This window comes from Oryctolagus cuniculus, chromosome 9 (assembly GCF_964237555.1).
Source record: "Oryctolagus cuniculus chromosome 9, mOryCun1.1, whole genome shotgun sequence".
Classification (NCBI taxonomy): Eukaryota; Metazoa; Chordata; class Mammalia; order Lagomorpha; family Leporidae; genus Oryctolagus; species Oryctolagus cuniculus.
In genome coordinates, this window is record NC_091440.1 from 71,406,958 (window position 1) to 71,430,348 (window position 23,391).

The 23,391-nt window shown below is 43.3% G+C and overlaps 2 protein-coding genes across 11 annotated transcripts in view; one reads left to right on the forward strand and one right to left on the reverse strand.

The window, feature by feature from the left end:
• Positions 1-23,391, forward strand: part of ALG11 (ALG11 alpha-1,2-mannosyltransferase) — a 62,163-nt gene that overhangs the window by 11,241 nt on the left and 27,531 nt on the right. For 4 of the 10 annotated variants that reach the window (XM_051832263.2, XM_051832262.2, XM_002720740.5 and 1 more), the window contains one exon: positions 959-1,285. In XM_051832263.2, coding sequence (XP_051688223.1) covers positions 959-1,230 — 272 coding nt within the window. In that variant the 3' untranslated portion in view covers positions 1,231-1,285. Of the gene's footprint in view, positions 1-958; positions 1,286-11,634; positions 11,975-16,813; positions 22,719-23,391 lie in introns of those variants that run through there. The other 6 variants (XM_070048910.1, XM_070048914.1, XM_070048909.1 and 3 more) reach the window with 4 other exon arrangements.
• The window catches only part of NEK5 (NIMA related kinase 5), a 98,615-nt gene continuing 80,549 nt past the window's right edge, over positions 5,326-23,391 (reverse strand). The window contains 5 exon segments of the mRNA XM_017350285.3: positions 5,326-5,536; positions 5,538-5,620; positions 5,623-5,744; positions 16,762-16,873; positions 17,118-17,165. Of these exon segments, the coding sequence (XP_017205774.3) occupies positions 5,477-5,536; positions 5,538-5,620; positions 5,623-5,744; positions 16,762-16,873; positions 17,118-17,165 (425 nt within the window). The 3' untranslated portion in view covers positions 5,326-5,476.

The window sequence follows — 23,391 nt, forward strand, 5'->3', positions numbered from 1 at the left end:
TCTGTACCATCCTTCAGAGACTGGAATCACTTCAGTCATATTCTGAAGAACCTGATTTCCCTCTTGGAACCCAACTGATAGAGCCTGGCTAAAGTAATTTCAAGAGGGCTTCAAAAAGTTCGTGGAAATGCATGTTATCTGCTGTCATTCCGCCAGCTCTGCCAAGTTCTCTTTTCATTCCATTTTCCATAAACCTTTGGAAGCTCTCTATCATTTGGCAGAAACTAATCATAACTTCCATTTAGTTCAGCTACTCCTGGGCACCCAGTGCTCTTATATATGCCAGAAATCCAGGCAGCTACATAAACACTTCTCAGTGGCAGTGTTTCAGGAGTTTGCATTTTTTTTTTTCTTTTTTCTGCTAATGTAAGCTCTTAAGATTTTGTGTTTGATACCTTTCGTCTTTCTAATCTGATCAAATTCTACCATCTCTGAAAGCTTTATTGATTGATTGATTTACTTGAGAGCAGACACTTCCAGCTGGCAGGTTTACTCCCCAAATGCCCACAACAGCCAGGGTTGGGCTGGGCCAAAGCTGAAGCTGAGAATCACTCCCACATGGGTGCTGGGAGCTGAGCTATTTGAGCCACCACTGCTGCCTTCCTGGGGTCCACATTAGCAGGAAGCTGGAGTCAAGAGCCACAGCCAGGAATCAAGTGCAGGCACTCTGATATAGGATGTAGGTGTGCCAACCAGCATCTTAACCACCTGGCCAAGCGCCCACCCTTACTTGTCTGTTTCAATTAAGAATGAAGCAGGACTATTAGGAAGCTTTGAAAACTCAAAAACTCAGAATTATTTTGTTTTGCACCAAGGAAGTTAAGTGAGCCCATTTATAACCATATCATCATTTAATTAAGTTTCTCATGAGTTTCTTAACATTTTTGAAAGTTGTTGCTCATCCTTGTTCTTAGGAACACACTCAGAAATGTAAAAGACTGTGTTGTTTCTTTCTTAGGCATTGTGGAGTGTATGGCAGCTGGCACAATTATCCTGGCGCATAACTCAGGGGGCCCGAAGCTCGACATTGTCGTTCCTCATGATGGACAAATAACTGGATTTCTGGCTGAGACTGAAGAAGGCTATGCTGAGACAATGGCTCATATTCTTTCCCTGTCTGCAGAAAAGAGACTCCAAATCAGAAACAGTGCGCGTGCATCTGTAAGCAGATTCTCTGATCAGGAGTTTGAAATGGCATTCCTGTCGTCCGTGGAGAGGTTATTTAAATAATGGTATATCCGTGCAAATTAGAGAAACTTTTATAATAAATTCAGCCTGAGCAGTATTTATATGGCAAGGTATTTATTTCAATGAAAAAAGGCAGAATTACCTAATTGGAAAAGCTTATAGTTCAAGGTAAAAAGGCATATAGCTTAAAAGTGAGAATTATAGTGTTTGTTCTTGATTTCTGAAATTTGGTCTCAAATTTCTGAAAAATATGGGATCTGAGAAAAAATATTTTTTTAAAGATTTATTTATTTATTTGAAAGGCAGAGTTACAGAGAGGCAGAGGCAGAGAGATAGGTCTTCCATCGTTGGTTCACTCCCCAGATGGCCACAGTGGCCAGGGAGTGAACCAGCTCACTAGGCTAATCCTCCGCCTGCGGCGCCGGCACCCCGGGTTCTAATCCCAGTCGGGGCGCCGGATTCTGTCCTGGTTGCTCCTCTTCCAGTCCAGCTCTCTGCTGTGGCCCGGGAAGGCAGTGGAGGATGGCCCAAGTGCTTGGGCCCTGCACCCGCATGGGAGACCAGGAGGAAGCTCCTGGCTCCTGGCTTCGGATCGGTGCAGCGCACTGGCCGTAGTGGCCATTTGGGGGGTGAACCAACGGAAGGAAGACCTTTCTTTCTGTCTCTCTCTCTCTCACTAACTCTGCCTGTCCAAAAAAAAAAAAAAAAAAAAAAAGTGGAGCAGCTGGGACTGGAACTGGCACCCATATGGGATGCCAGCACTGCAGGCAGCAGCTTTACCTGCTATGCCACATCACTAGCCCCGAAAAAATAATTTTTTTAAATTTATTTATTTGAAAGGCAGAGTTAGAGAGAGGAGGAAAGACAAAAAGAGAGAAAGCTAAGAAATCTAAGTAGATGGCAAGGTGGCATTCTGAGAGGAGCTCTGGCTGAAGTGGCAGCTAACATCCGGGTCTGACCTCAGCCTCCTCCTCTGCAGATGTCTGTCTGCCTTTTGACACCAGCGCTGCTCCCTAATCTCCTGAGACTCAGGCTCTTTGCCTGTAATCTGGAAGTGTTGATGCTGGTCTCACCACCTTTTAGAGTTGTGATACTGAAATGGAAAGCATAGGATACGTCTTTGAAAATTATAAGTTATTTCAATTAAAGGTAAAAATATTCAGTAAATATCTTCTGTACTCCTGTGTTTAAATGTATCACAACTCTATGTAGATTCTTGGTTACTAAGCCAGTAGTTCAGAATCAGTAGAAATTTAATACCACCTCTATCCTGAATAACTAGTGTGGAGACATGAATGTACGTGTGTGCAGATAAGGCTACAAAGACCTACAACTTCTGGCATTTGCTATATATGTAATCAGTTTCTTCCACTTCAGTGATTTGACCTGCTTCTCAGTCTGATTAGTCTTTGAGTTGGGGTATGTGAAAGAGGTCCTTCAACTTGCCTGGCTTCATTTTTTTTTTTTTTTTAACATTGATTTATTTATTTGAAAGGCAGAATTACAGAGAGGCAGAGGCAGAGAGAGAGGTCTTCATCTGCTGGTTCACTCCCCAAATGGCCACAACAGTCAGAGCCGGGCCGATCCAAAGTCAGGAGCCAGGAACTTCTTCTGGGTCTCCCACGTGGGTACAGGGGCCCAAGGACTTGGACCATCTTCTACTTTCTCAGGCCATAGCAGAGAGCTGGATCGGGAAGTGGAGCAACCGAGACTCGAACCTGTGCTCATATGGGATGCTGGCACTGCAGGTGGCAGCTTTACCCACTATACCACAGCGCTACCCCTCCACCCCCCACTTCATTTTATACTCCCAGTTATGTTGTTGATTCACGTGCAGGCCATCTTCTGTTATCAGCTCACAAAAGCAGCAGAAGAGAGAGTCCCAGGATGTGCCAAGACACCAGCATAGCTTTGTGTAGCAGATGATTCAGTTTAGAAGAGGAAGACTTGTGGAAATCAGAGCTGGGAGGAGCCCCACAAAGTCTCTAGTCTGGTTTTCTCTTATTTCCAACTTCACAGACAAGAACACTTTAAAAAATAAAATAGAATTTTAAAGTTTATTTTATTTTAGAGGCAGAGAAGAGACTGACCTCCCATCTGCTGGTTTACAACCTAGATGCTTGCAACAAGCCTGGGCTGGGCCCTGACAGGAACCAGGGACATAGTCTAATCTCCCACATGAACGGCAGGGACGCAGCTACTTGAGCCATCGCTGTGCCTCCCAGGGTGCCCATTAGCAGGAAGCTGGAATTGGGAACAGAGGCAGGACTTGAACCCAGGCACTACAATATGAGATGTAAGTATCCTAGGTGGCATCTTAACCACTGTGCCAAAGGCACGTCCTAATAAAAACATTTAAACCTAATGAACTTAGTAGACTCCTTCAGTATCACAAAGCTATTTTAGGACAGAATCCAGATTGTAACCTGGTGTTACTCCTAATCTTATGCTAGGTCTTGTTGTAGAGGGAGTCACTGAGGTAAGATTCATACTGTTACCCATTCAGCCAACCCATCTACACAAAGAAAACTGTGAAACTAAAGATAGAGAAATTGAAATACAGCAAAGATAGAGGATGTGGTGAAGGAAGAAGGGATTCTGGAATTCCATGAAACATTGCTTAAGCCTCTTTCTCCAAAATGATTCTCATGTATCTATACACTTCCAGCGTTCCTAATGTAGTACATGGATTGTGTTTTTTTGTAAATGGCTGATAATCATAAAAACTGTCCAAACAGTATGTCAGCTACTGTGTGTCTAGAGAACTTCTGAGAGGTTGCTTTTGAGTGGTCCAAATATGCTACATACTGAACCCACAGCAGGGGGAGATTCACATTCTTATTTCTAGTGCATTGTTATATAATAATCTCTTTATACCTAAATATGATTTAGAGCTAATACAGTTTTATAGCTGAATGACATTCTATTGTGTGTATGTGTACACACCACATTTTCTTCATTCCGCTAAAAAAAAAAAAAAAAAAAAGAAGGAAATCCTATCATTTGCAGCAAAATGGCTGGAGCTGGAGGACATCATGTTGAGTGAAGTAAGACACAAAAAGACAAATACTGTTATGTTCCCCCTTATATGTGAGAGCTAAAATCTTTTTTAAAAGTCAGATATAAACTCTTTTTTTGTCTAAATATATTTGAAGGAGTGATTTTCCATTATCTTGGGTACTTTTCCCGGATGCCTTTTATACCCTTTATGTTGTCTCCCAATTTTCCCAATTCTGGTGTCTCCAAGCTCTTATGCCAAGAAATTTTTTTTTTAAAGAAGAAAGAAAAGTAAAAGTTTGCCTCACTTGTGATACATAAGAATTGGTTGTCAAGTTTAATAATCTTTTTAATGACTATTTCAAACATAAAAAATTACAGTGCTTCATACATTTATTTTAATAACTTTCAGGGTATTTTATAAGGTCATCAATAAGCAAAATTATGATACAGACTAATGTGATTATCAGTGATTTCAGAATATTTATTTTTAATTATGTAATGGACCCTAAACTCTGAGACTTAATATGAATAAAATAAGTAAACAAGAGTATGTCTTGCTAAATCTTTCCATGAGTACAACAGAAAAGTTACTTCTATTACACAACTACAAACACTAAGTTATACAAGTTTCTAGAAACAAATTACATCCCTGTAATTTCCTCCCATCCCACCCTCCATCCCACTGCTCCTCTGCTAACTCTTTTTCCCGCTTTCTCCACCTTAAATCTAAGGCCATCCTTGGCTTTGGAGAAGCATCAGTTCCAGTGTTGTAGTTCTGTGTGCTCACTTGGGCCATATGTACATGTCACAAGACACTTAGAAGTGAGGTTGAGGGTTAATACACATGTTGGTATCATTTAAACAATAATCAACTTGGTAGCTATTGTACACCAAGTTGAAAAAACATCACCAGGGTCACTGATGAAAGAAATGGAAGAGGACACAAAGAAATGGAAAGACATCCCACGTTCACAGATTCAAAGCATCAGTATTGTCAAAATGTCCATACTGGCTTACTCAGGATGTGCATCAGGAAGCTGTAATGGAGAGGAGAGAAAGGATTTGAACCTAGGGTCTCCCAGTGAGCAGTAGCTTAACTGCTACACCAAACACCTATCCTGAGCCAACTTATTCTGCCTATCATGTAAATTATTTGGGAGCTTTCTTAATTGAAATATTAAGGTAAAATATTAATATTTACATTCAGTTGGTCTCAGGTGAAAAAATAAATCCTTGGGATTACTGGAAGACTAACAGTAAGTGAATATGACTGAAGAAAACAGAATAATCACACCAGTGTATTTTGACTGGTTATTGATGATCCTTGGGCTTCATTAACAACACAAATAACTGTCATCGGCTGAAGTAGAAACAGTCTCCAAACCTTCATTCAACTCTTGACATTTCAGCATGCCTATCTTCTCTCTTCTAACTTTTCAGAATCCTTACAGTAACCAGAATCCCCTTCCCTTTGTTCTTCCTCTTCAGAGATGGAGAGTTTTTCTAGGGATTCTACTATTTCATCTCTCAGCTCATTTTCAGATTCTTCAAAGCTTCTGAAATAATAAAAAATCAAGATTATGATACAAAAGCACCAAAGAATATTGAACAAAATGAATTTCTCTTTTCATTTTCTACCCCCACTTGGGTAATTTCACAATTACATTTTCAACTGGGTAATAAATTATATATCATTCTTTTTTTATTTATTTGAAAGGCAGAGAAACAGAGACAAAGAGATCTTCCATCACTGACTCATTCCCCAAATGTCTGCAAGAGCTGGGCTGGGCTGGACCAGGCCAAAGCCAGGAGCAGAACTCAATCCAGGATTCACATGTGTGTGTGTCAGAGATCCAAATGCTTAGGCCAACATCTGGTGCCTCCCAGGGTACATATTAGCAGGAAGCTAGAATCAGAAGCAGAGCCAGTACTTGAACCCTGGCACTCTGCTATGGGATGCAGGCATCCCAAGGTGCATCTTAACCACTGTACCAAATGCCTGACTCTATTGGGATATTTTTTAGACCACCTGAACACTGCAAAGGTCCTAGCTAGCAAGAACAGAGGATCCAATAAGAAACTAAGAACTTGTTAGATAGGTAATAGGTGCACAGGAAGAAGGAAAAACACTCTTTAAACCCTCCAGAACAACAAAATTCCAAAACACTACAATAAATATAATGGTAAGATAGATAGGCACAAAATGGGAGGGGAAAAAAAGATCATGAAGTAACTAAAGAAGAAATTAATTTTTTAATAATTTTTTTATTTATTTGAAAAGCAAAAGCGAGAGAGAAGAACAGAGAGAGATCTTTCATCTGCTGGTTCACTTATACCCCAAATGCCCACAACAGCTGGAGATGAGCCAGACTGAAGCTAAGTGGCAGGAACTCAATCCAGGTGTCCCACATAGGTGGCTGGGAACGAGCTACTTGAGCCATCAGTGTTTCTTCCTAGAGTGCACATTTGTAGGAAGCTGCAGCATAAACAGCTACTCCATCATGGGATGTGGGCATCCCAAGCCCATCCTAACCTCTGGGCCAAATGCCTACCCCCAGATGAAATTATTTTTTGGAGGATTTTGGCAAATCTCTATAAGTAAGAATGCTCAAAAAAGATAAACTGATGCAAATAAATTAAACATTTTTATAGGAAAAGTTACACAAAAAAAAACATTAATATAAGAAAAGCCAATTATCTTGGACACAATATTTAAGTATTTAAATTTAAAATATCAAAAGATGCAGGCGCCATGGCTCACTTGGTTAATCCTCCGCCTGCGGTGCCTGCATCCCATATGGGCGCCGGGTTCTAGTCCTGGTTGCTCCTCTTCCAGTCCAGCTCTTTGCTATGGCCCGGGAGGGCAATGGAGGATGGCCCAGGTGCTTGGGCCCTGCACCTGCATGGGAGACCAGGTGGAAGCACCTGGCTCGAGGCTTTGGATCAGCGTAGTTCCAGCCATTTGGGGGGTGAACCAACGGAAGGAAGACCTTTCTCTCTGTCCCTCGCTCTCACTGTCTAACTATCCGTCAAATAAATTTAAAAAAAAAAAAAAAAAAAATGGAGCAGACATTCAGCACAGCAGCTGAAGTACTACTTGGGAGGTCAGCATCCCATGGGAGGGTGCCTAGGTTCATGTCCCAGCTCCACTTCCAATTCCAGCTTCTTTCTGGTGCTCACTCTGGGGAACAGCAGGTGATGACTCCAGTGCATGGGTCCCTGCCGCCCACAGAGGAGACCCAGATACAGTTCCAGTCTTCTGGCCACAGCCTGGTCCAGCTCTGACTGTTGTAGGCATTAGGGGAGTAAACGGACAGATGGAGAATCTCTGTATATCTGGATTTTTTTTTTTTTTGGTCTCTCTTTCAAATAAATAATTTTAAAAATACATTATATTGGGGCTAGCACTGTGGCGCAGCGGGTTAACGCCCTGGCCTGAAGCAGCAGCATCCCATATGGGCGCCGGTTCAAGACCCGGCTGCTCCTCTTCCAATCCAGCTCTCTGCTATGGCCTGGGAAATCAGTAGAAGATGGCCCAAGTCATTGGGCCCCTGCACCCCTGGGGGAGACCCGAAGAAGCTTCTGGCTCCTGGCTTCGGATCAACACAGCTCCAGCCGTTGCGGCTAATTGGGGAGAGAACAATCGATGGAAGATTCTCTCTCTCTCTCTCTCTCTACCTCTCCTCTCTCTATAAAAATAAGACAAAAATAAATATATATATATATTATAAAATGAAATTTAAAACCAAAAACAGGGACCTTTAAGGCAGCAGCATCCCATACTGGAGTGAGGGTTTCAGTCCTGGCTACTCAATTCCTATCTGGCTTCCTGCTAATGCACCTGGGAAGACAGCAGAAGATGACCCAAGTAATTGGGTTCCTGTAACACACATGGGAATCTAGGATGGAGTTCCTGGCTCCTGGCATGAGCCTGGCCCAGTCCCCACTGTTACAGCCATTCAGGAAGTAAATAAAAAAAGTAAATGGAAGATCGATCTCTCTCTGACTCTCCCTTTCTCTGTAATTCTCCCTCTCTCTCTGACGATTCTTTTCAAATAAAATAAATATTTAAAAATAAATAAATAAATAAAATGCAATAGATGATATAAAACTAGAATTAGAAAACAGTACTCAAGAATTCACCCTTGGGGCAAGCATTTGGCTAAGAGGTTAAGATGCCATTTAGGACCTAAGTCCCACATTGAAGTAGCTTAGACACCCAGCTCCAGCTCCAGCTCCTGACTCCAGTTTCCTGATAATGCATCTTCCTGGGAGGAAGCAGGTGATGGCTCACGTAGTTAGGTCCCTGCCACCCGTGTGGGCATCTGGATTGGGTTTCTAGCTCCAGATTTCACCCCAGTCCCCGCCCTTGCAGGTGTTTGGGGAGTCAAGCAGCCAATGGGAGCTCGCCCTTGTCTAACTCAATCCCTCAAAAGAACTCCCCTTTAAGGGAACAAAAAGGAGAATAAAAAACATGAGAAAATAAGCAGTTATTATTGGGGACAGATTGAAAAGCTCCAACATATGTCTATTTCGAGAACCAAAAGGATGAAATACAAATAATACTGGGAGAAATAATAGATACAAATGTCCCAGAACTAAAGACAGCCTTGGGTCCTCAAAAGAAAGTGAACCAAGCAGAATAAAAGCCATATCCAAACCTGGACATACCATAGTGAACCATAACAACATAAAAATTAAATTATAAAGCATCAGAGAGGCAGGCAGCATATGTATAAAGGAAAAATAATCAGATGAGAGCACATTTCTCATCAACAGTGAGAGAGGCCAGGAGTAAAATGATTGTCAACCTAAAAGTATATGCCTGGTAAAACTGCGGAAGATTAAAGGCAAAATGAAAACAATTTTTATATGCAAAGAAGCCAAAAGGTTTACCCCCAATGACCCAGTACAAGGAATTATACTAGGACACACATGCACAAGAAAATTTTAGCCTAAGGAAAAGCATGGGATAGGATAAACAAAAAAAGCAAAACAAACAAATAAAACCAAAAAAAAAAAAAAAAAACACACAGCAAGTCCAGACAATGATAAACTAGGTTGGCAAATTAACTTTGAGAATACAATTTTTATGCATATATGTCTTATTTTTTTCATTTAAGAAACTTTAAATTGGGCACTGGGCTTGTGACATGGTAGGTTAAGCCGCTGCCTATGACTCAGGCATCCCATATAGGCAGTGGTTTGAGTTCGAGCTGCTCCACTTCCAATCCAACTCCCTGTTAATGCTCTTGGGAAAGCAGTAGAAAATGGCCCAAGTGCTTGGGTTCCTACCACCCACGTGGGAGACTTGGATGAAGCTCCTGGTCTTGGTTTCCGCATGGCCCAGCGCTGGCCCTGCAGCCATTTGGGGAATGGAAGCAGCAGATGGAAGAGCTCTCTTTCTCTATCTTGTCCCTCTCTCTAACACACTTCCAAATAAATAAGTAGATCTTTAAAAAAAAATTGGATGAACTGATTTGATATCTGAAATTAAAAATATTCCACACCTACCAAGAAAAGTGAGGAGGAAAGCAGTCTAAAAAGAAATGCTAATTCTCTCTCTCTCTCTCTCTTTTTTTACCATGGGCTGGTGTTGTGGTGCAGCAAGTAAAGCTGCCACCAGTATCTCAAATGAGTGCCAGTTCAGGTCATAGCTGCTCCACTTCTGATCCAGCTCCCTGCCAATTCACTTGGGAAAGTAGCAAAAGATGGCAAGTACTTGGGTCCTTGCTGCCCACATGGAGGACCAGATGAAGTCTTCCTAACTTAAATTGTTCCCAAAGGAGGAAACAGATGGCTCTATGTTGAAAGATAACTTCACTCATGAAGGAAATGCTAATTATGGTGCAGGAAAGAGAAGCCACCTGGGTCATGTGCATCCCATATCTGAGTGTCTGGGTTCCAGTGCTGGCTCCACTCCCAATTCCAACTTCCTGCTGTGTGCACCCTGAGAGGCAGCAGGTGATGGCTCAAGTACTTGAGTCTCTGCCATCCACATGGGACACCTGAATTGGATCCTGGCTTTGACCTGGTCCATCCTTGGCTGTTGCGGGCATTTGGAAAGTGAACCAAGTAGATGAAGGATCTCTTTCTCTCTGCTTTTCAAGTAAATTTTAAAAATTAAAAACCAAAATAATGTCCAGTAAACTAGCCTGAAATATCATTTTGTTAACCTACCAGTCATGCAATGATCCAAAAGTTTGAGCAAGAAAATGTATGGGGTTGGGGCTGGCGCTGTGGTGTAGCAGGTAAAGCTGCCACCTACAGTGCTGGCATCCCATATGGGTGCTAGTTCGAGTCCCAGCTGCTCCACTTCTGATTCCGCTCTCTGCTATGGCCTGGGAAAGCAGTAGAAGATGTCTCAAGTCCTTGGGCCCCTGCACCCTCGTGGGAGACCTGGAAGAAACTTCTGGCTCCTGGCTTTGGCTAGGCACAGTTCCGGCTGTAGTGGCCAACTGGGGAGTGAACCAGCGGATGGAAAACCTCTCTCTCCCTCTCTCTCTCTCTCTATCTCTGCCTCTCCTTCTTTTTCTGTGTAACTCTTTCAAGTAAATAAATAAATCTTTAAAAAAAATGTTTGGGGAAATAGGTACTTCCATATAGTAAGGTTAACATAACAGGTGCAACTTCTGTAAAGGACAATTTTACAACATCCAATTTACAAATTTATATACTCTTTGAGTCAATACTTTGTTCTGTGTACACACACACACACACATACATACATATATGTATATTTGAAATGATACTATTTTCAATATATATTCTAAATGAAAAACACGTTACAGGTGTAGGGATTAAGGGAAATTTCCCCTCTGCCTTCTCAAGGTTCATAGGAATAAAGCTACAAAGACTAACTAGGAGAAAAGGCATAGAGATGTATGCATGTGCAAAAGAGGAAAATCACAGGAGTGTGATTACCAGTAGCCCAGCATCACTCACAAGTTCATATACCCTTTTCTCATAGAGGACAGGGAGAATGGGAATTGAAGACAATTTTGAAGGGCTATTAATGATGTTGGGTCAAATGAATGGTCCCAGAGATAAGAGGTTAGCAGGTAGTAAAAATCCCTTAGCAATTAAAATGAGCCCAAGAAACAGACCCTCCAGGGTTGAGTGCATTCCTTAGCCTTTTCTGAGATAGTCAGTGAGGCTTAAGGGTGGGCATGGGAGGCAATTCTGTTTCATTTCGCAGTCTGGTCTTACTGGAGACAAAAACAGCATTCCATGCAGTCTGTCCCTGGGCCTTGGTTGGGCAAAATGTCCCAAGAGGGACCTTGATTCTGGGCCTGCTTTTAATGCTTTTTCCATATTTTGAGGAAACTGTTTTCTGAACTCCAACACAAGACAGCACTCTATGAAACCATTTCTGTAAAAAAGAAAAAGGATATATGTATATGAGAGAAGTACAGTTTTGCTGATATTTTAACGGAACTTTTCCAGAAATGTATGCACAAGAAGCAGATTGGAGGGGCTGAAGCCGTGGTGCAGTAGGTTAATCCTCCGCCTGTGGCGCCGGCATCTGATATGGGCTCCAGACTCCAGCTCTCTGCTGTGGCCTGGGAAGGCAGTAGAAGATGGCCCAAGTGCTTGGGCCACTGCACCTGCACAGGAGACCGGGAAGAAGCACCCAGCTCTTGGCTTTGGATCAGCGCAGCTCCGGCCATTGTGGCCATTTGGGCAGTGAACCAGCAGAAGGAGGACCTTTCTCTCTGTCTCTCCCTCTCACTGTCTGTAACTCTACCTCTCAAATAAATAAATAAACTCTTAAAAAAAAAAAAAAGCAGCAGATTGGATTGGTTGACTCCAAGAAGACAGATGTTATGGGTGAAATGGAGATGGTAGGGAGGACTGTGATAAGAGTGTGGCTTTTAAATTTGGAGCCATGTGGCTATAATGCCTGTTAAAAAAAGAAAAGTGTAATAGAATTTTTAAAATCCACAGGACTCCAAATTTTAAACTAATAAGAGCATTCACTTAGGTGACATGATAAAACATCAGTAGTGTTCTATGTACAACAATAGCCAATTCAGAAACACAGTAGGGGAAAAATGATCCCATTAATAATGGAATAGCCAGTAAAAATTAAATGGAACCTACACCATGAAAAAATTAGAAAAATCATGAGAAATTCGAAAAAGAGAGAAACATAAATAGATGGATGTGAGAACACTGGGCCTGAACTCCCAGGCCTGATGAAACTGGGTGCAGATAGTTCATCTAAAGGCTACTGGAATGTTTACTGCTTTGGAAAGCCCCTCACCTGGGGACATTCCAAACTGTTAAAACACTGCTTGTAAACTTCACCAAGGAGCCTCTCTGCAGGTCTCCCACCCATTTGGCGCTCTGCACTTCCCCCAACAAGGCACTTAGGAAGGGACTCTGCTGGCTTCTCAAATGGAATGAAACCTGGCTTCCAACCCCCTGCCCAGGCTGAACCTCCACTCTCTTTATCTCCCCCATTCTGTCCCCTTTAAAATAATGTATTTTTACTTTAACTACCCACCTCCTCACCTTCTTTGAACCCTAAAATCCTAAAACTTAACAAGGGAGAGCTCTACTACATTCATGGATGTTAAGATTCATAATCATCAGCCGGCACCGCGGCTCATTAGGCTAATCCTCCGCCTGCGGCGCCGGCACACCAGGTTCTAGTCCCCCTCTTCCAGGCCAGCTCTCTGCTGTGGCCCAGGAGTGCAGTGGAGGATGGCCCAAGTACTTGGGCCCTGCACCCCATGGGAGACCAGGAGAAGCACCTGGCTCCCGGCTTCGGATCAGCCTCCGGATCAGCGCAGTGCGCTGACCTCAGCGCACCAGCCGCAGGGGCCATTGGAGGGTGACCCAACGGCAAAAAGGAAGACCTTTCTCTCTGTCTCTCTCTCTCTCTCTCTCTCTCTCTCTCTCACTATCCACTCTGCCTGTCCAAAAAAAAAAAAAAAAAAAAGATTCATAATCATCAATACATAAATGGATAAAGGAAATGTGCTATATTTATTTTAATTTTTTTTTTGACAGGCAGAGTGGACAGTGAGAGAGAGACAGAGAGAAAGGTCTTCCTTTGCCATTGGTTCACCCTCCAATGGCCGCCGTGGCCGGCGCGCTGCGGCCGGCGCACTGCGCTGATCCGATGGCAGGAGCCAGGAGCCAGGTGCTTTTCCTGGTCTCCCATGGGGTGCAGGGCCCAAGCACTTGGGCCATCCTCCACTGCACTCCCGGGCCACAGCAGAGAGCTGGCCTGGAAGAGGGGCAACCGGGACAGAATCCGGCGCCCCGACCGGGACTATAACCTGGTGTGCCGGCGCCGCTAGGCGGAGGATTAGCCTAGTGAGCCGCGGCGCCGGCGTATTTATTTTAATTTTTTAACTGGAAGCCAGACAGAGAGCTTCCATCTGCTTGTTCACTGCTCAAATGCCCGTACCATCCCAGGTTGGATCAGGGTAAAGTCAGGAGCCTGAACTCCATCCAGGTCTCCCAGATGGGTGCCAGGGATCCAAGTACTTGAGTCATCATCTGCTGCTCCCCAGGGTGTGCCTTAGTAGGAAGGTAGAATGGAAAAAGAGTAGCTGCGACTCAGATTAGGCACTCTGTTATGGGATGTGGGTACCCCAACTGGTGCCTTAACAGCTCTGTCCAACACCTGACCCAGAAAATGTATTATGTAGACAGAATGAAATACTGTTCAGTTTTAAAAGGGAAGGAACTAATGTGATTGATTTGTGGCAACATAGATGAACCTGAAGAACATTATTCTATGTGAAAAAGAGACACAGAAAGACACATACAACATGATCTCACTTACATGTATATGCAAAACAATGTACATGTAAAACAATTAAACTCACAGAATCAGCAAGTAGAATGGTGGTTACCAGTGCTGGGGGGGAAGGGCAATTGGTCCAAGGATAAAAAGCTGTAGTTAAGAAGAATAAAAGCCAGAAATCTATTGTAAAACACGGTGACTAGAGCTAATGACACTGTATTGTATTTCTGAAAACTGTAGGTGCTAATATCAGCTGCAGAGTGGGTTGGGCTGCCACCCGCAATGCCAACATCCTATATAAGCATGGGTTTAAGTCCCAGCTGCTCCACTTCCAAACTAGCTCCCTGATAATGCACCTGGGAAGGCAGCAGAAGATGGCCCAAGCGCTTGGGCCCCTTCCACCAAGGGGGAAGACCTGTATGGAATTCCAGGCTCCCTGGCTTCGGCATGGCCCAGCCTAGGATGTTGTAGCCATTTGGGTAGTAAATTCAGTGAATGGAAGATCCCTCTCTCTACCTCTCCTCTCCCTCTCCCTGGTTCTCTCCTTCCCCACCCCCGTCTCTCCCTCTCTAACTCTGCCTTTCAAATAAATAAAATGAATCTTAAAAAAGAAAAGTGCTGAAACAGTAGACTTTAAGTGCTCTTGCTACTGAGGCAATGCCTGAGTTTCTACCCCACTCTAACATTGTTTCTCTTTAAAAGCAGAATGACTTCAGGGCAGAAGGTTCTCCCCAGAACTGGTTTTAAAAGATCCAAGACCGCTGCCAATAGGACCTAAAGCAGACCTCGAGCCTCATTATAATCTCGGTTCTGTCACTCTCACCACAGCCAAGACAGTTGACAGTTCTCATGACAACCAGCAAATGAAGTCATGAAAAAAAGTCAGTTCCCCAATCCACAGAATTACCATGATTTCCCCAGCTTTTAGCAGGCCCCCCCTCCCCCTCACGCCCTTTACCCTCTATCTACGACCCCTCAGCACCCAGAAGATTGAGAATTGCAACATAGGCTCTCCTTTTTCCATGCTTTGGCCACAGAACAACACCTGTGCTATTGATCAGCTTTGCTTTCATGATTGGTTTCATGACACGGACTGTTTAGATTACCTGCTTTTGGGGTCCCCTGACCCTAAAAATGGGGGTAACAGTCTCACTACGAATAAATAAATACATGAGGTTAGCTTGATTTAGTCTTTCCATAACATATAACATTTCAAAACATCATGTCAGAAACCATAAATATATACAATTTGGTTGATCAAAAAAAATTACAGGATGGCATTATGGCACAGATTAGGCCACCACTTGCAATGCCGACGTCCCATATTGGAGCACCAGTTCCAGCTCTGGCCTCTTGGTTTCTGATCCAGCTCCCTGCTAATGCACCTGGGAAGGCAGCAGAAGATGGCCCAAGTGTTTGGGTCCTTGACACCCATGTGGGAAACCACCATAGAGTTTCTGGCTCCTGGCTTTGGCGTGGTCCAGCTCTGGCTGTGGTTGGCATTTGGGGAATGAACCAGTAGATACAAGATCTCTGTTTCTTTCTCTCTCTCTCTTTCTCTCTCTCTCCTCTTCTTTTTCAAATAAATAAATCTTTTTTTTAACTTTTATTTAATGAATATAAATTTCCAAAGTACAGCTTATGGATTACAATGGCTTCCCCCCAATAACGTCCCTCCCACCCGCAACCCTCCCCTTTCCCACTCCCTCTCCCCTTCCATTCACATCAAGATTCATTTTCGATTCTCTTTTTTTTTTTCAAATAAATAAATCTTTAAAAATAATTTTAAGAACTGTTTTAAAGACTCAATCACAAAAATGTCAATTCCCATAAATGAATCAATAAATGTAATGTGAGTTCCATCAAAATTCTAACAAAAGCTTCTACGACACTTTATAAGAGAAAGCAAAGATGTGTATATATTAAGTAAAGGGCAATAATAGTTAAGAAAAAGATATAGAGACTAGAAGAAGGTGTGTGTTCTAGCCCTACCAGATATGAAAAGGTATGATAAAGCCACAGTAATTAAGAAAGCATATCAGGGGCCATCATTGTGGTGTAATGGGTTAAGCTGCCATTTACAATGTCGGCATTCTGTATGGGTGCCGGTTTGAGTCCCAGCTGCTCCATTTCTGATCTAGCCTGCTAATGTGCCTGGGAAAGCAGTGGAAGATGGCCCAAATCCTTGGGTCCAAGCACTCATGTGGGAGACCTGGATGTAGCTCCTGCCTTCTGGCTTCAGTCTGGTCCAGCCCTGGCCATTGTGGCCATTTAGGGAGTGAACCAGAGGATGGAAGATCTCTCTCTGTCTCTTCCTCTCCATCTCTCTGTAATTCTGCCTTTCAAATAAACAAATAAATCTTAAAAAAAAAAAAAAAAAAGGACATTGGGGGCCGGCGCTGTGGCGCAGTGGGTTAACACCCTGGCCTGGAGTGCCGGCATCCCATATGGGCGCCAGTTCTGGACCCAGCTGCTCCACTTCCAATCCTGCTCTCCGCTATGGCCTGGGAAAGCAGTAGAAGATGGCCCAAGTCCTTGGGCCCCTGCACCCTTGTGGGAGACCCAGAGGAGGCTCCTGGCTCCTGGCTTTGGGTCAGCGCAGCTCTAGCCATTGTGGCCAATTGGGGAGTGAACCATCGGATGGAAGACCTCTCTCTTTCTGCCTCTCCTCTCTCTGTATAACTCTGACTTTCAAATAATAAAAAATAAAAAAGACACTATCACTGATGCAAATATAAAAAATAATGCCATTGAAGAAGAATGAAAAGTCCTAAAATGAACCCATGCATGTAACAAAAATCTGGTCTTACGTATCATCATCAGATTGTGGTTCTAATTGTTCCTTATCTATTTCAACACCAGAGGCCATTTCCACCTTTGCTTCATCTTCACCTTTAGGAATCCACGGTTTTAATGTTCCTCCTGTTGAAGAAATAACAGGGAGAGATTAAAGCATCTCCACCTAAACACTTGAAGAGGAGAATGTATCAAAAATCTTACGAGGAATGTCAAACACAACTGTAACACCTTGCAATCATTTCCATTAAAATAATAAGAGTGGGATGACAACTGACATCCAACCACTCAGCATTGTGCTGAGGGTAGCAGGCAACACAAGACAGGAAAAAGAAGTAACGATGAAAGAGAAAGTGACAAATGCTCCCACCTGGTGCACCCTGGAAGGAAGCAGGTGATGGCTCAAGTAGTTGGGTCCCTGCCAAAAAGAAAAGAAAGAAGAAACAGAAAGAACAGGCCATCTGGCCCATCTTTTCCTACATGCATCAAGTCACAAAGATTCTCTTGGGAGACATATCCCCCCCGAGTCAAGGTGAGAAAATAGACTTCATCACCAAACACAGGTAACTGGGGCTACAATGAACTTGAATAGATAAGCTCATTAAAGGTAGGAGTGGGGGGGGGTGAAAAGGGGGTGTTGGACCTTCCAATCCTCATCATGCAGTGGTCTTCCTGATGAGCATCCCCCTTCCCAAAACTATCAAGAGGCCACTGTTCATCTCACTAGCAGACAAAAGACAATCATGCCACTCCAGAGATTTCAAGTGGTTTCAGGAGCTCTGTGCCAGGAAACAGAACCAAGCACAAAATAAGAAGGGACTTCAAAAAGTACTTGAAAAAATGGAATTAAAGGATGAAAATAGGGGCAGTGCTGTGGCATAGTATGTTAAGCCTCTAGCTGCGGCACTGGCATCCCATATGGGCACCAGTTGGAGTCCTGGCTGCTCCACTTCCAATTGGTGCTTGGACCCCAGCACCTACATGGGAGCCCCAGAAGCAGCTCCTGGCTCCTGGCTCCAGATTGGCCATCTTCAGCTGTTGTGGCCATTTGGGGAATGAACCAGCAGATGAAAGACCTCTCTCTCTCTCCCTCTCTCTGTCTTTAACTCTACCTTTTAAATAAATTCATCTTTAAAAAAAGACTTCTTTTAAAAAATATAAAATACAAAATTTTATTTCTCAACATAAGTTACATCAAATTCAACATTTTTTAAGTGATGACACCAGGCATTTAGTCCATTGGTAAAGAGCAAAGGATCCTGGGAATCAAATCTAACTATGTCAATGAAGTCTCTTTACATTAATTGAAAAATGTGTGTCCTTTAAAGATTATTTTATGGAACAAACATTTGATCTAGAGGTTAAGATGCCCAAGTCTCATATCTTCCACATCAGAATGCCTGCACTCAATAACCAGCTCCACTCCTGACTCCCCAACTTCCTGCTGATATAGAGCCTGGAAGCAAAATAGGGCTCAATTATTGGATTGTTTCTGACTCCCAATTTTAACCCCCACCAGCTGTTCAAGCATTTGGGGGGTGAACCAGCAGATGGGAGTTCTTTCTCTTTCTCTCTGCCTTTAAAAAACTAAATGATTTTTCTTTTAAAAAGATCTCTTTAATATCAGGCAGCAAAAAGAAGTCAGAGGAGCCAGATAAAGACTAAAAGGTAGATGCTGAATGATTTCCCATTGAAACTCCCATAAAATTGTCCTTGCAGAACGAGAGGAACAAGCAGGAGTGTGGTCATGGTGGAGGACTCGCCAGTGAAGATTTCTGAGCATCTTTCTGCTAAAGCCTTGACACTTTCAAAATACTCTTAATAACCAGTTGCTATTATTTTTTTTGGCTTTCCAGAGAGTAAACAAGTAAAATTCCTTATGCATCTCAAAAAATTTGCCATGACCTTTGCTGCTGACCAGTTTGCTTTTGCTTTGACTGAGCCACTCCCACCTCTTGGGAGCCACTGCTTTACCTTCAAGATTGTACTGGCAAAACCATGTTTCATCTTGGGTTCCAATTCTTCTAGGAAATGCTTCAGGATCTTGATCCCACTTGAAAATTTCCATTGAGTTCTGCTCTTGACTGCAGCTGATCTGGATACAACAGTTTTGGCACTCATTAAGCACAACGTTTGCTCAACTTAATTTTCTTCTTTTTAAAATGCTCCAGCAGGTTTTATTAAAGGAAAAATTTGCATGATTTGCTTTTCACCAGTCTGTTCTAGCATGCTTCTAATAACATCAGAATCACCTGGATCAGTGATGGCCAGAGTACATTCTCTGCAGTACTATTTTCCATACACTGTGCCCAATCGATACTGTTGCCACTGCAGTGACAGACACCAGATTTGCCAACATGGCATAATACTCTATTCCAGATTTCCCAGATTACAAGTATACACTCCTGGATATTCGTTCCTGATGCATTTGCAATGGGTGACACATGCTCAGTTTTTCCTTCAGTTACCTCAAAGCTGGGCAGTTGGATGGTCAATTTGGCTTTGCGTTGTCTGACCATCTTCAAGGTCTGCATGTACCCTAACACGTATCTTCCAATTTTCATCACAAGCTGGAGTTGATCCACTCCAGCAACTTTTTCATCTTTGTGGCCACCATCTTTCTGCCTTAGGTCACTCGATGTTCGTTTTTCAGTCAGAATTCTGTAAGTTGAACCATTTGAGACGTCTATGGTGTCAATTATTGTTTATGCTGTTAATCCTCAGTCCTCTCCAACTGGCCATAGACCATGAACAAGATTAACTTTTTTCTATGCACATTGACCTGGATGGTCTACCACTGTGGACTTCACCTTCAACATCATCATGTCTCTCCCCCTCCCCTTCCGTCTCCCCTCCCTTTCCCCCTCCTCTTCTTCTCCTTCCTCTTCCTTCTCTTCCTCCTCCTCTCCTTCTCCTCCTTCTTCTCTTCCATTTCCTTCTTCGTCTTCCTCCTCTTCCTTCTCCTCCTCCTTCTTCTTTATAAAGATTTACATATTTATTTTAAAGGCAGGGTTACAGAGGCAGAGAGAGAAGTCTTTCACCCATCAGGTCACTCCCTAAATGCCACAATGCCCGGAACTGGGCCGATCCAAAGCCAGGACCCTGGAGTTTCTTTCAGGTTTTCCATGTGCACACAAGGGCCCAAGGACTTGGGCAGTCCTCTGCTGCTTTCCCAGGCCATAGCAGAGCTGGATCTGAAATGAAGCATCCAGGAAACGAACCAGTGCCCAAATGGGATGCCAGCACTGCAAACGGGCAGCTTTACCTGCTACACCATGGCATTGGCCCTATCTCATCCTCTCTTAAAATTAGTTGTCCTTTTTGTGAACCACTGGTTTCTTTTGGACATTGTCCCCAAATATTTCTCTTAAGGCATCAACTATTTTACTATTCTCCTACTGACGTTTTACCATAAATTGGATGTTTGTTTGGTTTCAAAATTAGCAGAATTCATGTTGCTCTGATAAGGACTGTTTTCAGACTGATGTCTTGTTCTTCTCAGTGCCTTAAACTAGATTCAGATCAGATATATTCTAACAAGTCAGTATGGGTTTATTTTGCTGCAGAAATCATTGCACCAAAATCACTGCAGGTACTGTCATTGGCAGCAGCTGGCTCACCTTGATTCTTTTTTTGCCAGCAGAGTAATGAATTACACACAGCTCAGTGAGATGAAAGTAGGGATAGGAAAGCAAAGTTTATTAAAGTACATTCCAAGGGAGAAATGGGCCAGTCGAGAGAGCACACAGCATCTTTTCTTGCTGGGGCTTTTATTCCTAAAGGGTATTGCCTGATAATGAGGCTGTGATGCTCATGAATGGCCTTTGTGGTTGAAATGTGTAAGTTGCACACCTTTGCACTCTCCGGGCATGTGGCTACAAACTAGACTTCTGGTTTGGCTTTGTTCCCATTTTATCAGGATACTTTACGCTCAAAGAGCAAAGTGGGTGATCTTGGTTGACCCCAAGTGGAGAGCAGCTTCCTTGGTTTCACTCCTAGAGGAAGAGTCGGGGCCCTACTCAGTGGCTCATGTCTAATTCTCTGCTGACACATACGTTTTCCATACTATTCATTGCCACGAAACTTCTGAAGATCCCTATTTACCACATAGGAAAAAAACATGTAACAATTTTACCATCTTAACAATGTTCAAGTGAACACTCAGTATTGTTAACCCTATGCAGATTGTATGGATTTCTAGGACTTATTCATCTTGCATAAAAGAGAAGCTCACTGAAACTTTATACCCATTGAACAATAACTCCCCATTTCCTCCTCCATCCAGCCACTGGCAACCACCATTCTACTTTCAGTTTGGAAGAGTTTGACAACTTTAGATACACCACATTAGTGTGATTGTTAGGTGCTAAGGTCGATATTATTCCATGTGTGTGAGACTGGCCAATGAACAAAGTGGGAATTTGGTATGGCTGAGTGAGGGAAGAAACAGAGAAGCATGCCCTGGAAGCAGCCCAGCAGGCCCACATGTCTAATAGCTGGGTCCTAGTCTTCCCCTGGGGACAGCTCAGGGGAATCTTCCCAGCCCTACACCAAGGGGGCAATTAGGTCCCATAACTCTGCTGCACAAGCCCTGGAAGGAATTTCAGGAATCCCATGGCAGCTAAGCCCTCTGCCCAGCAACATCCCAGAAAAGGGAGGTGGGAGGAGAAACAGTAGGCCCATACCCATAAAAACTTCAGTCTAAACACAGACCTGGCTCTTAATTCTTTGCTGAGATGCCGGCCTGGGCTGCCAGGTGTATTCACTTCATTTAACTTCACTGGCTAACTTACTGCTGATCTCCCTCATATCTGAAAGTCTTTTTTATACAAAGACAAGAAACTATGTTCCAGCAATCACCAGTAACAGAATCATGCATTGTTTTATGTATACATGTATGGCTTATTTCACTTAGCCTACTACTGTACACTTAAGTTTCATCTATGTGATAACATATGACAGGATTTCCCTTTTTTAAAAAAAATTTATTTATTTACTTGACAGGTAGATTCAGAGAGAGAGAGAGAGAGAGAGGTATCTCCTATCCATTTGGTTCACTTCCCAAATGTCCACAACAGCCAGGACTGGGCCAGGACAAAGCCAGGAGCTACATCTGGGTCTCCTATGTGGATGCAGGAGCCCAGGGACTTAGCCATCCTCTGCTGCTTTTCCAGGCACATTAGCAGGGAGCTGGATCAAAAATGGAGAAGCATGGACTTGAACCAGCTCCTATATGGGATGCTGGCACTGCAGGCCATGACTTAACCTGCTGAGCCACAGCACCAGCCCAGGATTTCTTTCTTTCCTTTTCTTTCCCTCCCTCCCTCCCTCCCTCCTTTCCTTCCTTTTCTTTTTTTAAATTATTTGAAAGGCAGAAAGTGACAGAGAGCAGAGGAAGGAAGAGAGACATAGAGGAGAACTTCCAGCCACTGGTTCACTCCCACAAATGCCTGAAACAGCCAGTCCAAAATCATTAGCCAGAAACTCCATCTGGGTCTGGGCCATTATCTGCTGCCTTCAAAGATGCACTAAAGCAGGGTAGATAGGACTTGAGCCAGCACTCTGATATGAGACACAGGCATCCCAAGTGGCAGCTTAACTCACTGTGCCACAACGCCAGCCCTAGGATTTCCTGCCTTTTTAGGGCTGAATAATATTCTTGTAGGTATATGCCACACACTCACTGAAAATCCACACACCCACTGAGGGACATTTATGTGGTTTCCACTTTTTGTTTATTGTGAATAATACTGCAATGAACATGGGTGTACAAAGATCTCTCTTTTAGATTTTGTTTTCAACTATTTTTGTATTCTGCAGGGCAGAAGGGAAATTCCCCCTCTGCTCTCTCAAGCTTGCCTGGAATAAGCTGACAAAGATCAAACTGGAGAAAAGGCACACAAATTTACTAATCTGCCAAAGGGAAATTAAAGGGCAAAATCACAGGAGTGTGAGACCCGAAATCCCAGCATCATTCACAAGCTTCTGTGCCCTTCTGTGTAGATGCGAGGGGGAGACTGGGGGAATAAAACCAATTTTGAAGGGTTGAAAGTGATTGTTTGGGGTGGTGGTGTGGGGGGAGGGGAAGTGAGGAATGAAAGGTCCCTGGCACAGAGCTTAGCTTGTAAAAAGATTCTTTAACATCTGAATGAGCCCAAGGGATAGGCATCTGGTAAGGAAAATACTTCCAGGCAGGTTACATTCCCAGATAGACAAGGAGATTTCAGGGCAGGATGGCAGCTGCGGTTCCTTCTGCAGTCTGCAGATAAGCGAATGCAGAGCTTCTCTCACCACTCTTGGATGGGCAGAAACAATGCACACTTTTCCTTTAAGCCAAATGCTTAGCATGCCAGAAATGCCTTATTTGGGGAGGACTGTTCCTTGATCCTCAGTGATATATATCCAGAAGTAGGACTGCTGGGTTGGTCATATGGTGGTTGTATTTTTAGGTCTTTGAGGAACCCCTATACTGTTTTCTATCATAAGACAGGGAGGTAGAAGAAGCCAGCTGGAGACACTAATTCCTATTAGCTCAAGACCCATGGAACATGGGTTTGGTTCTTCTTGTTCTAAATATAAAAAGATCTGGAGGCCAGTTTTGTGGCTTAGCAGGCTAATCCATTGCTTGTCTCAATGCCAGCAAA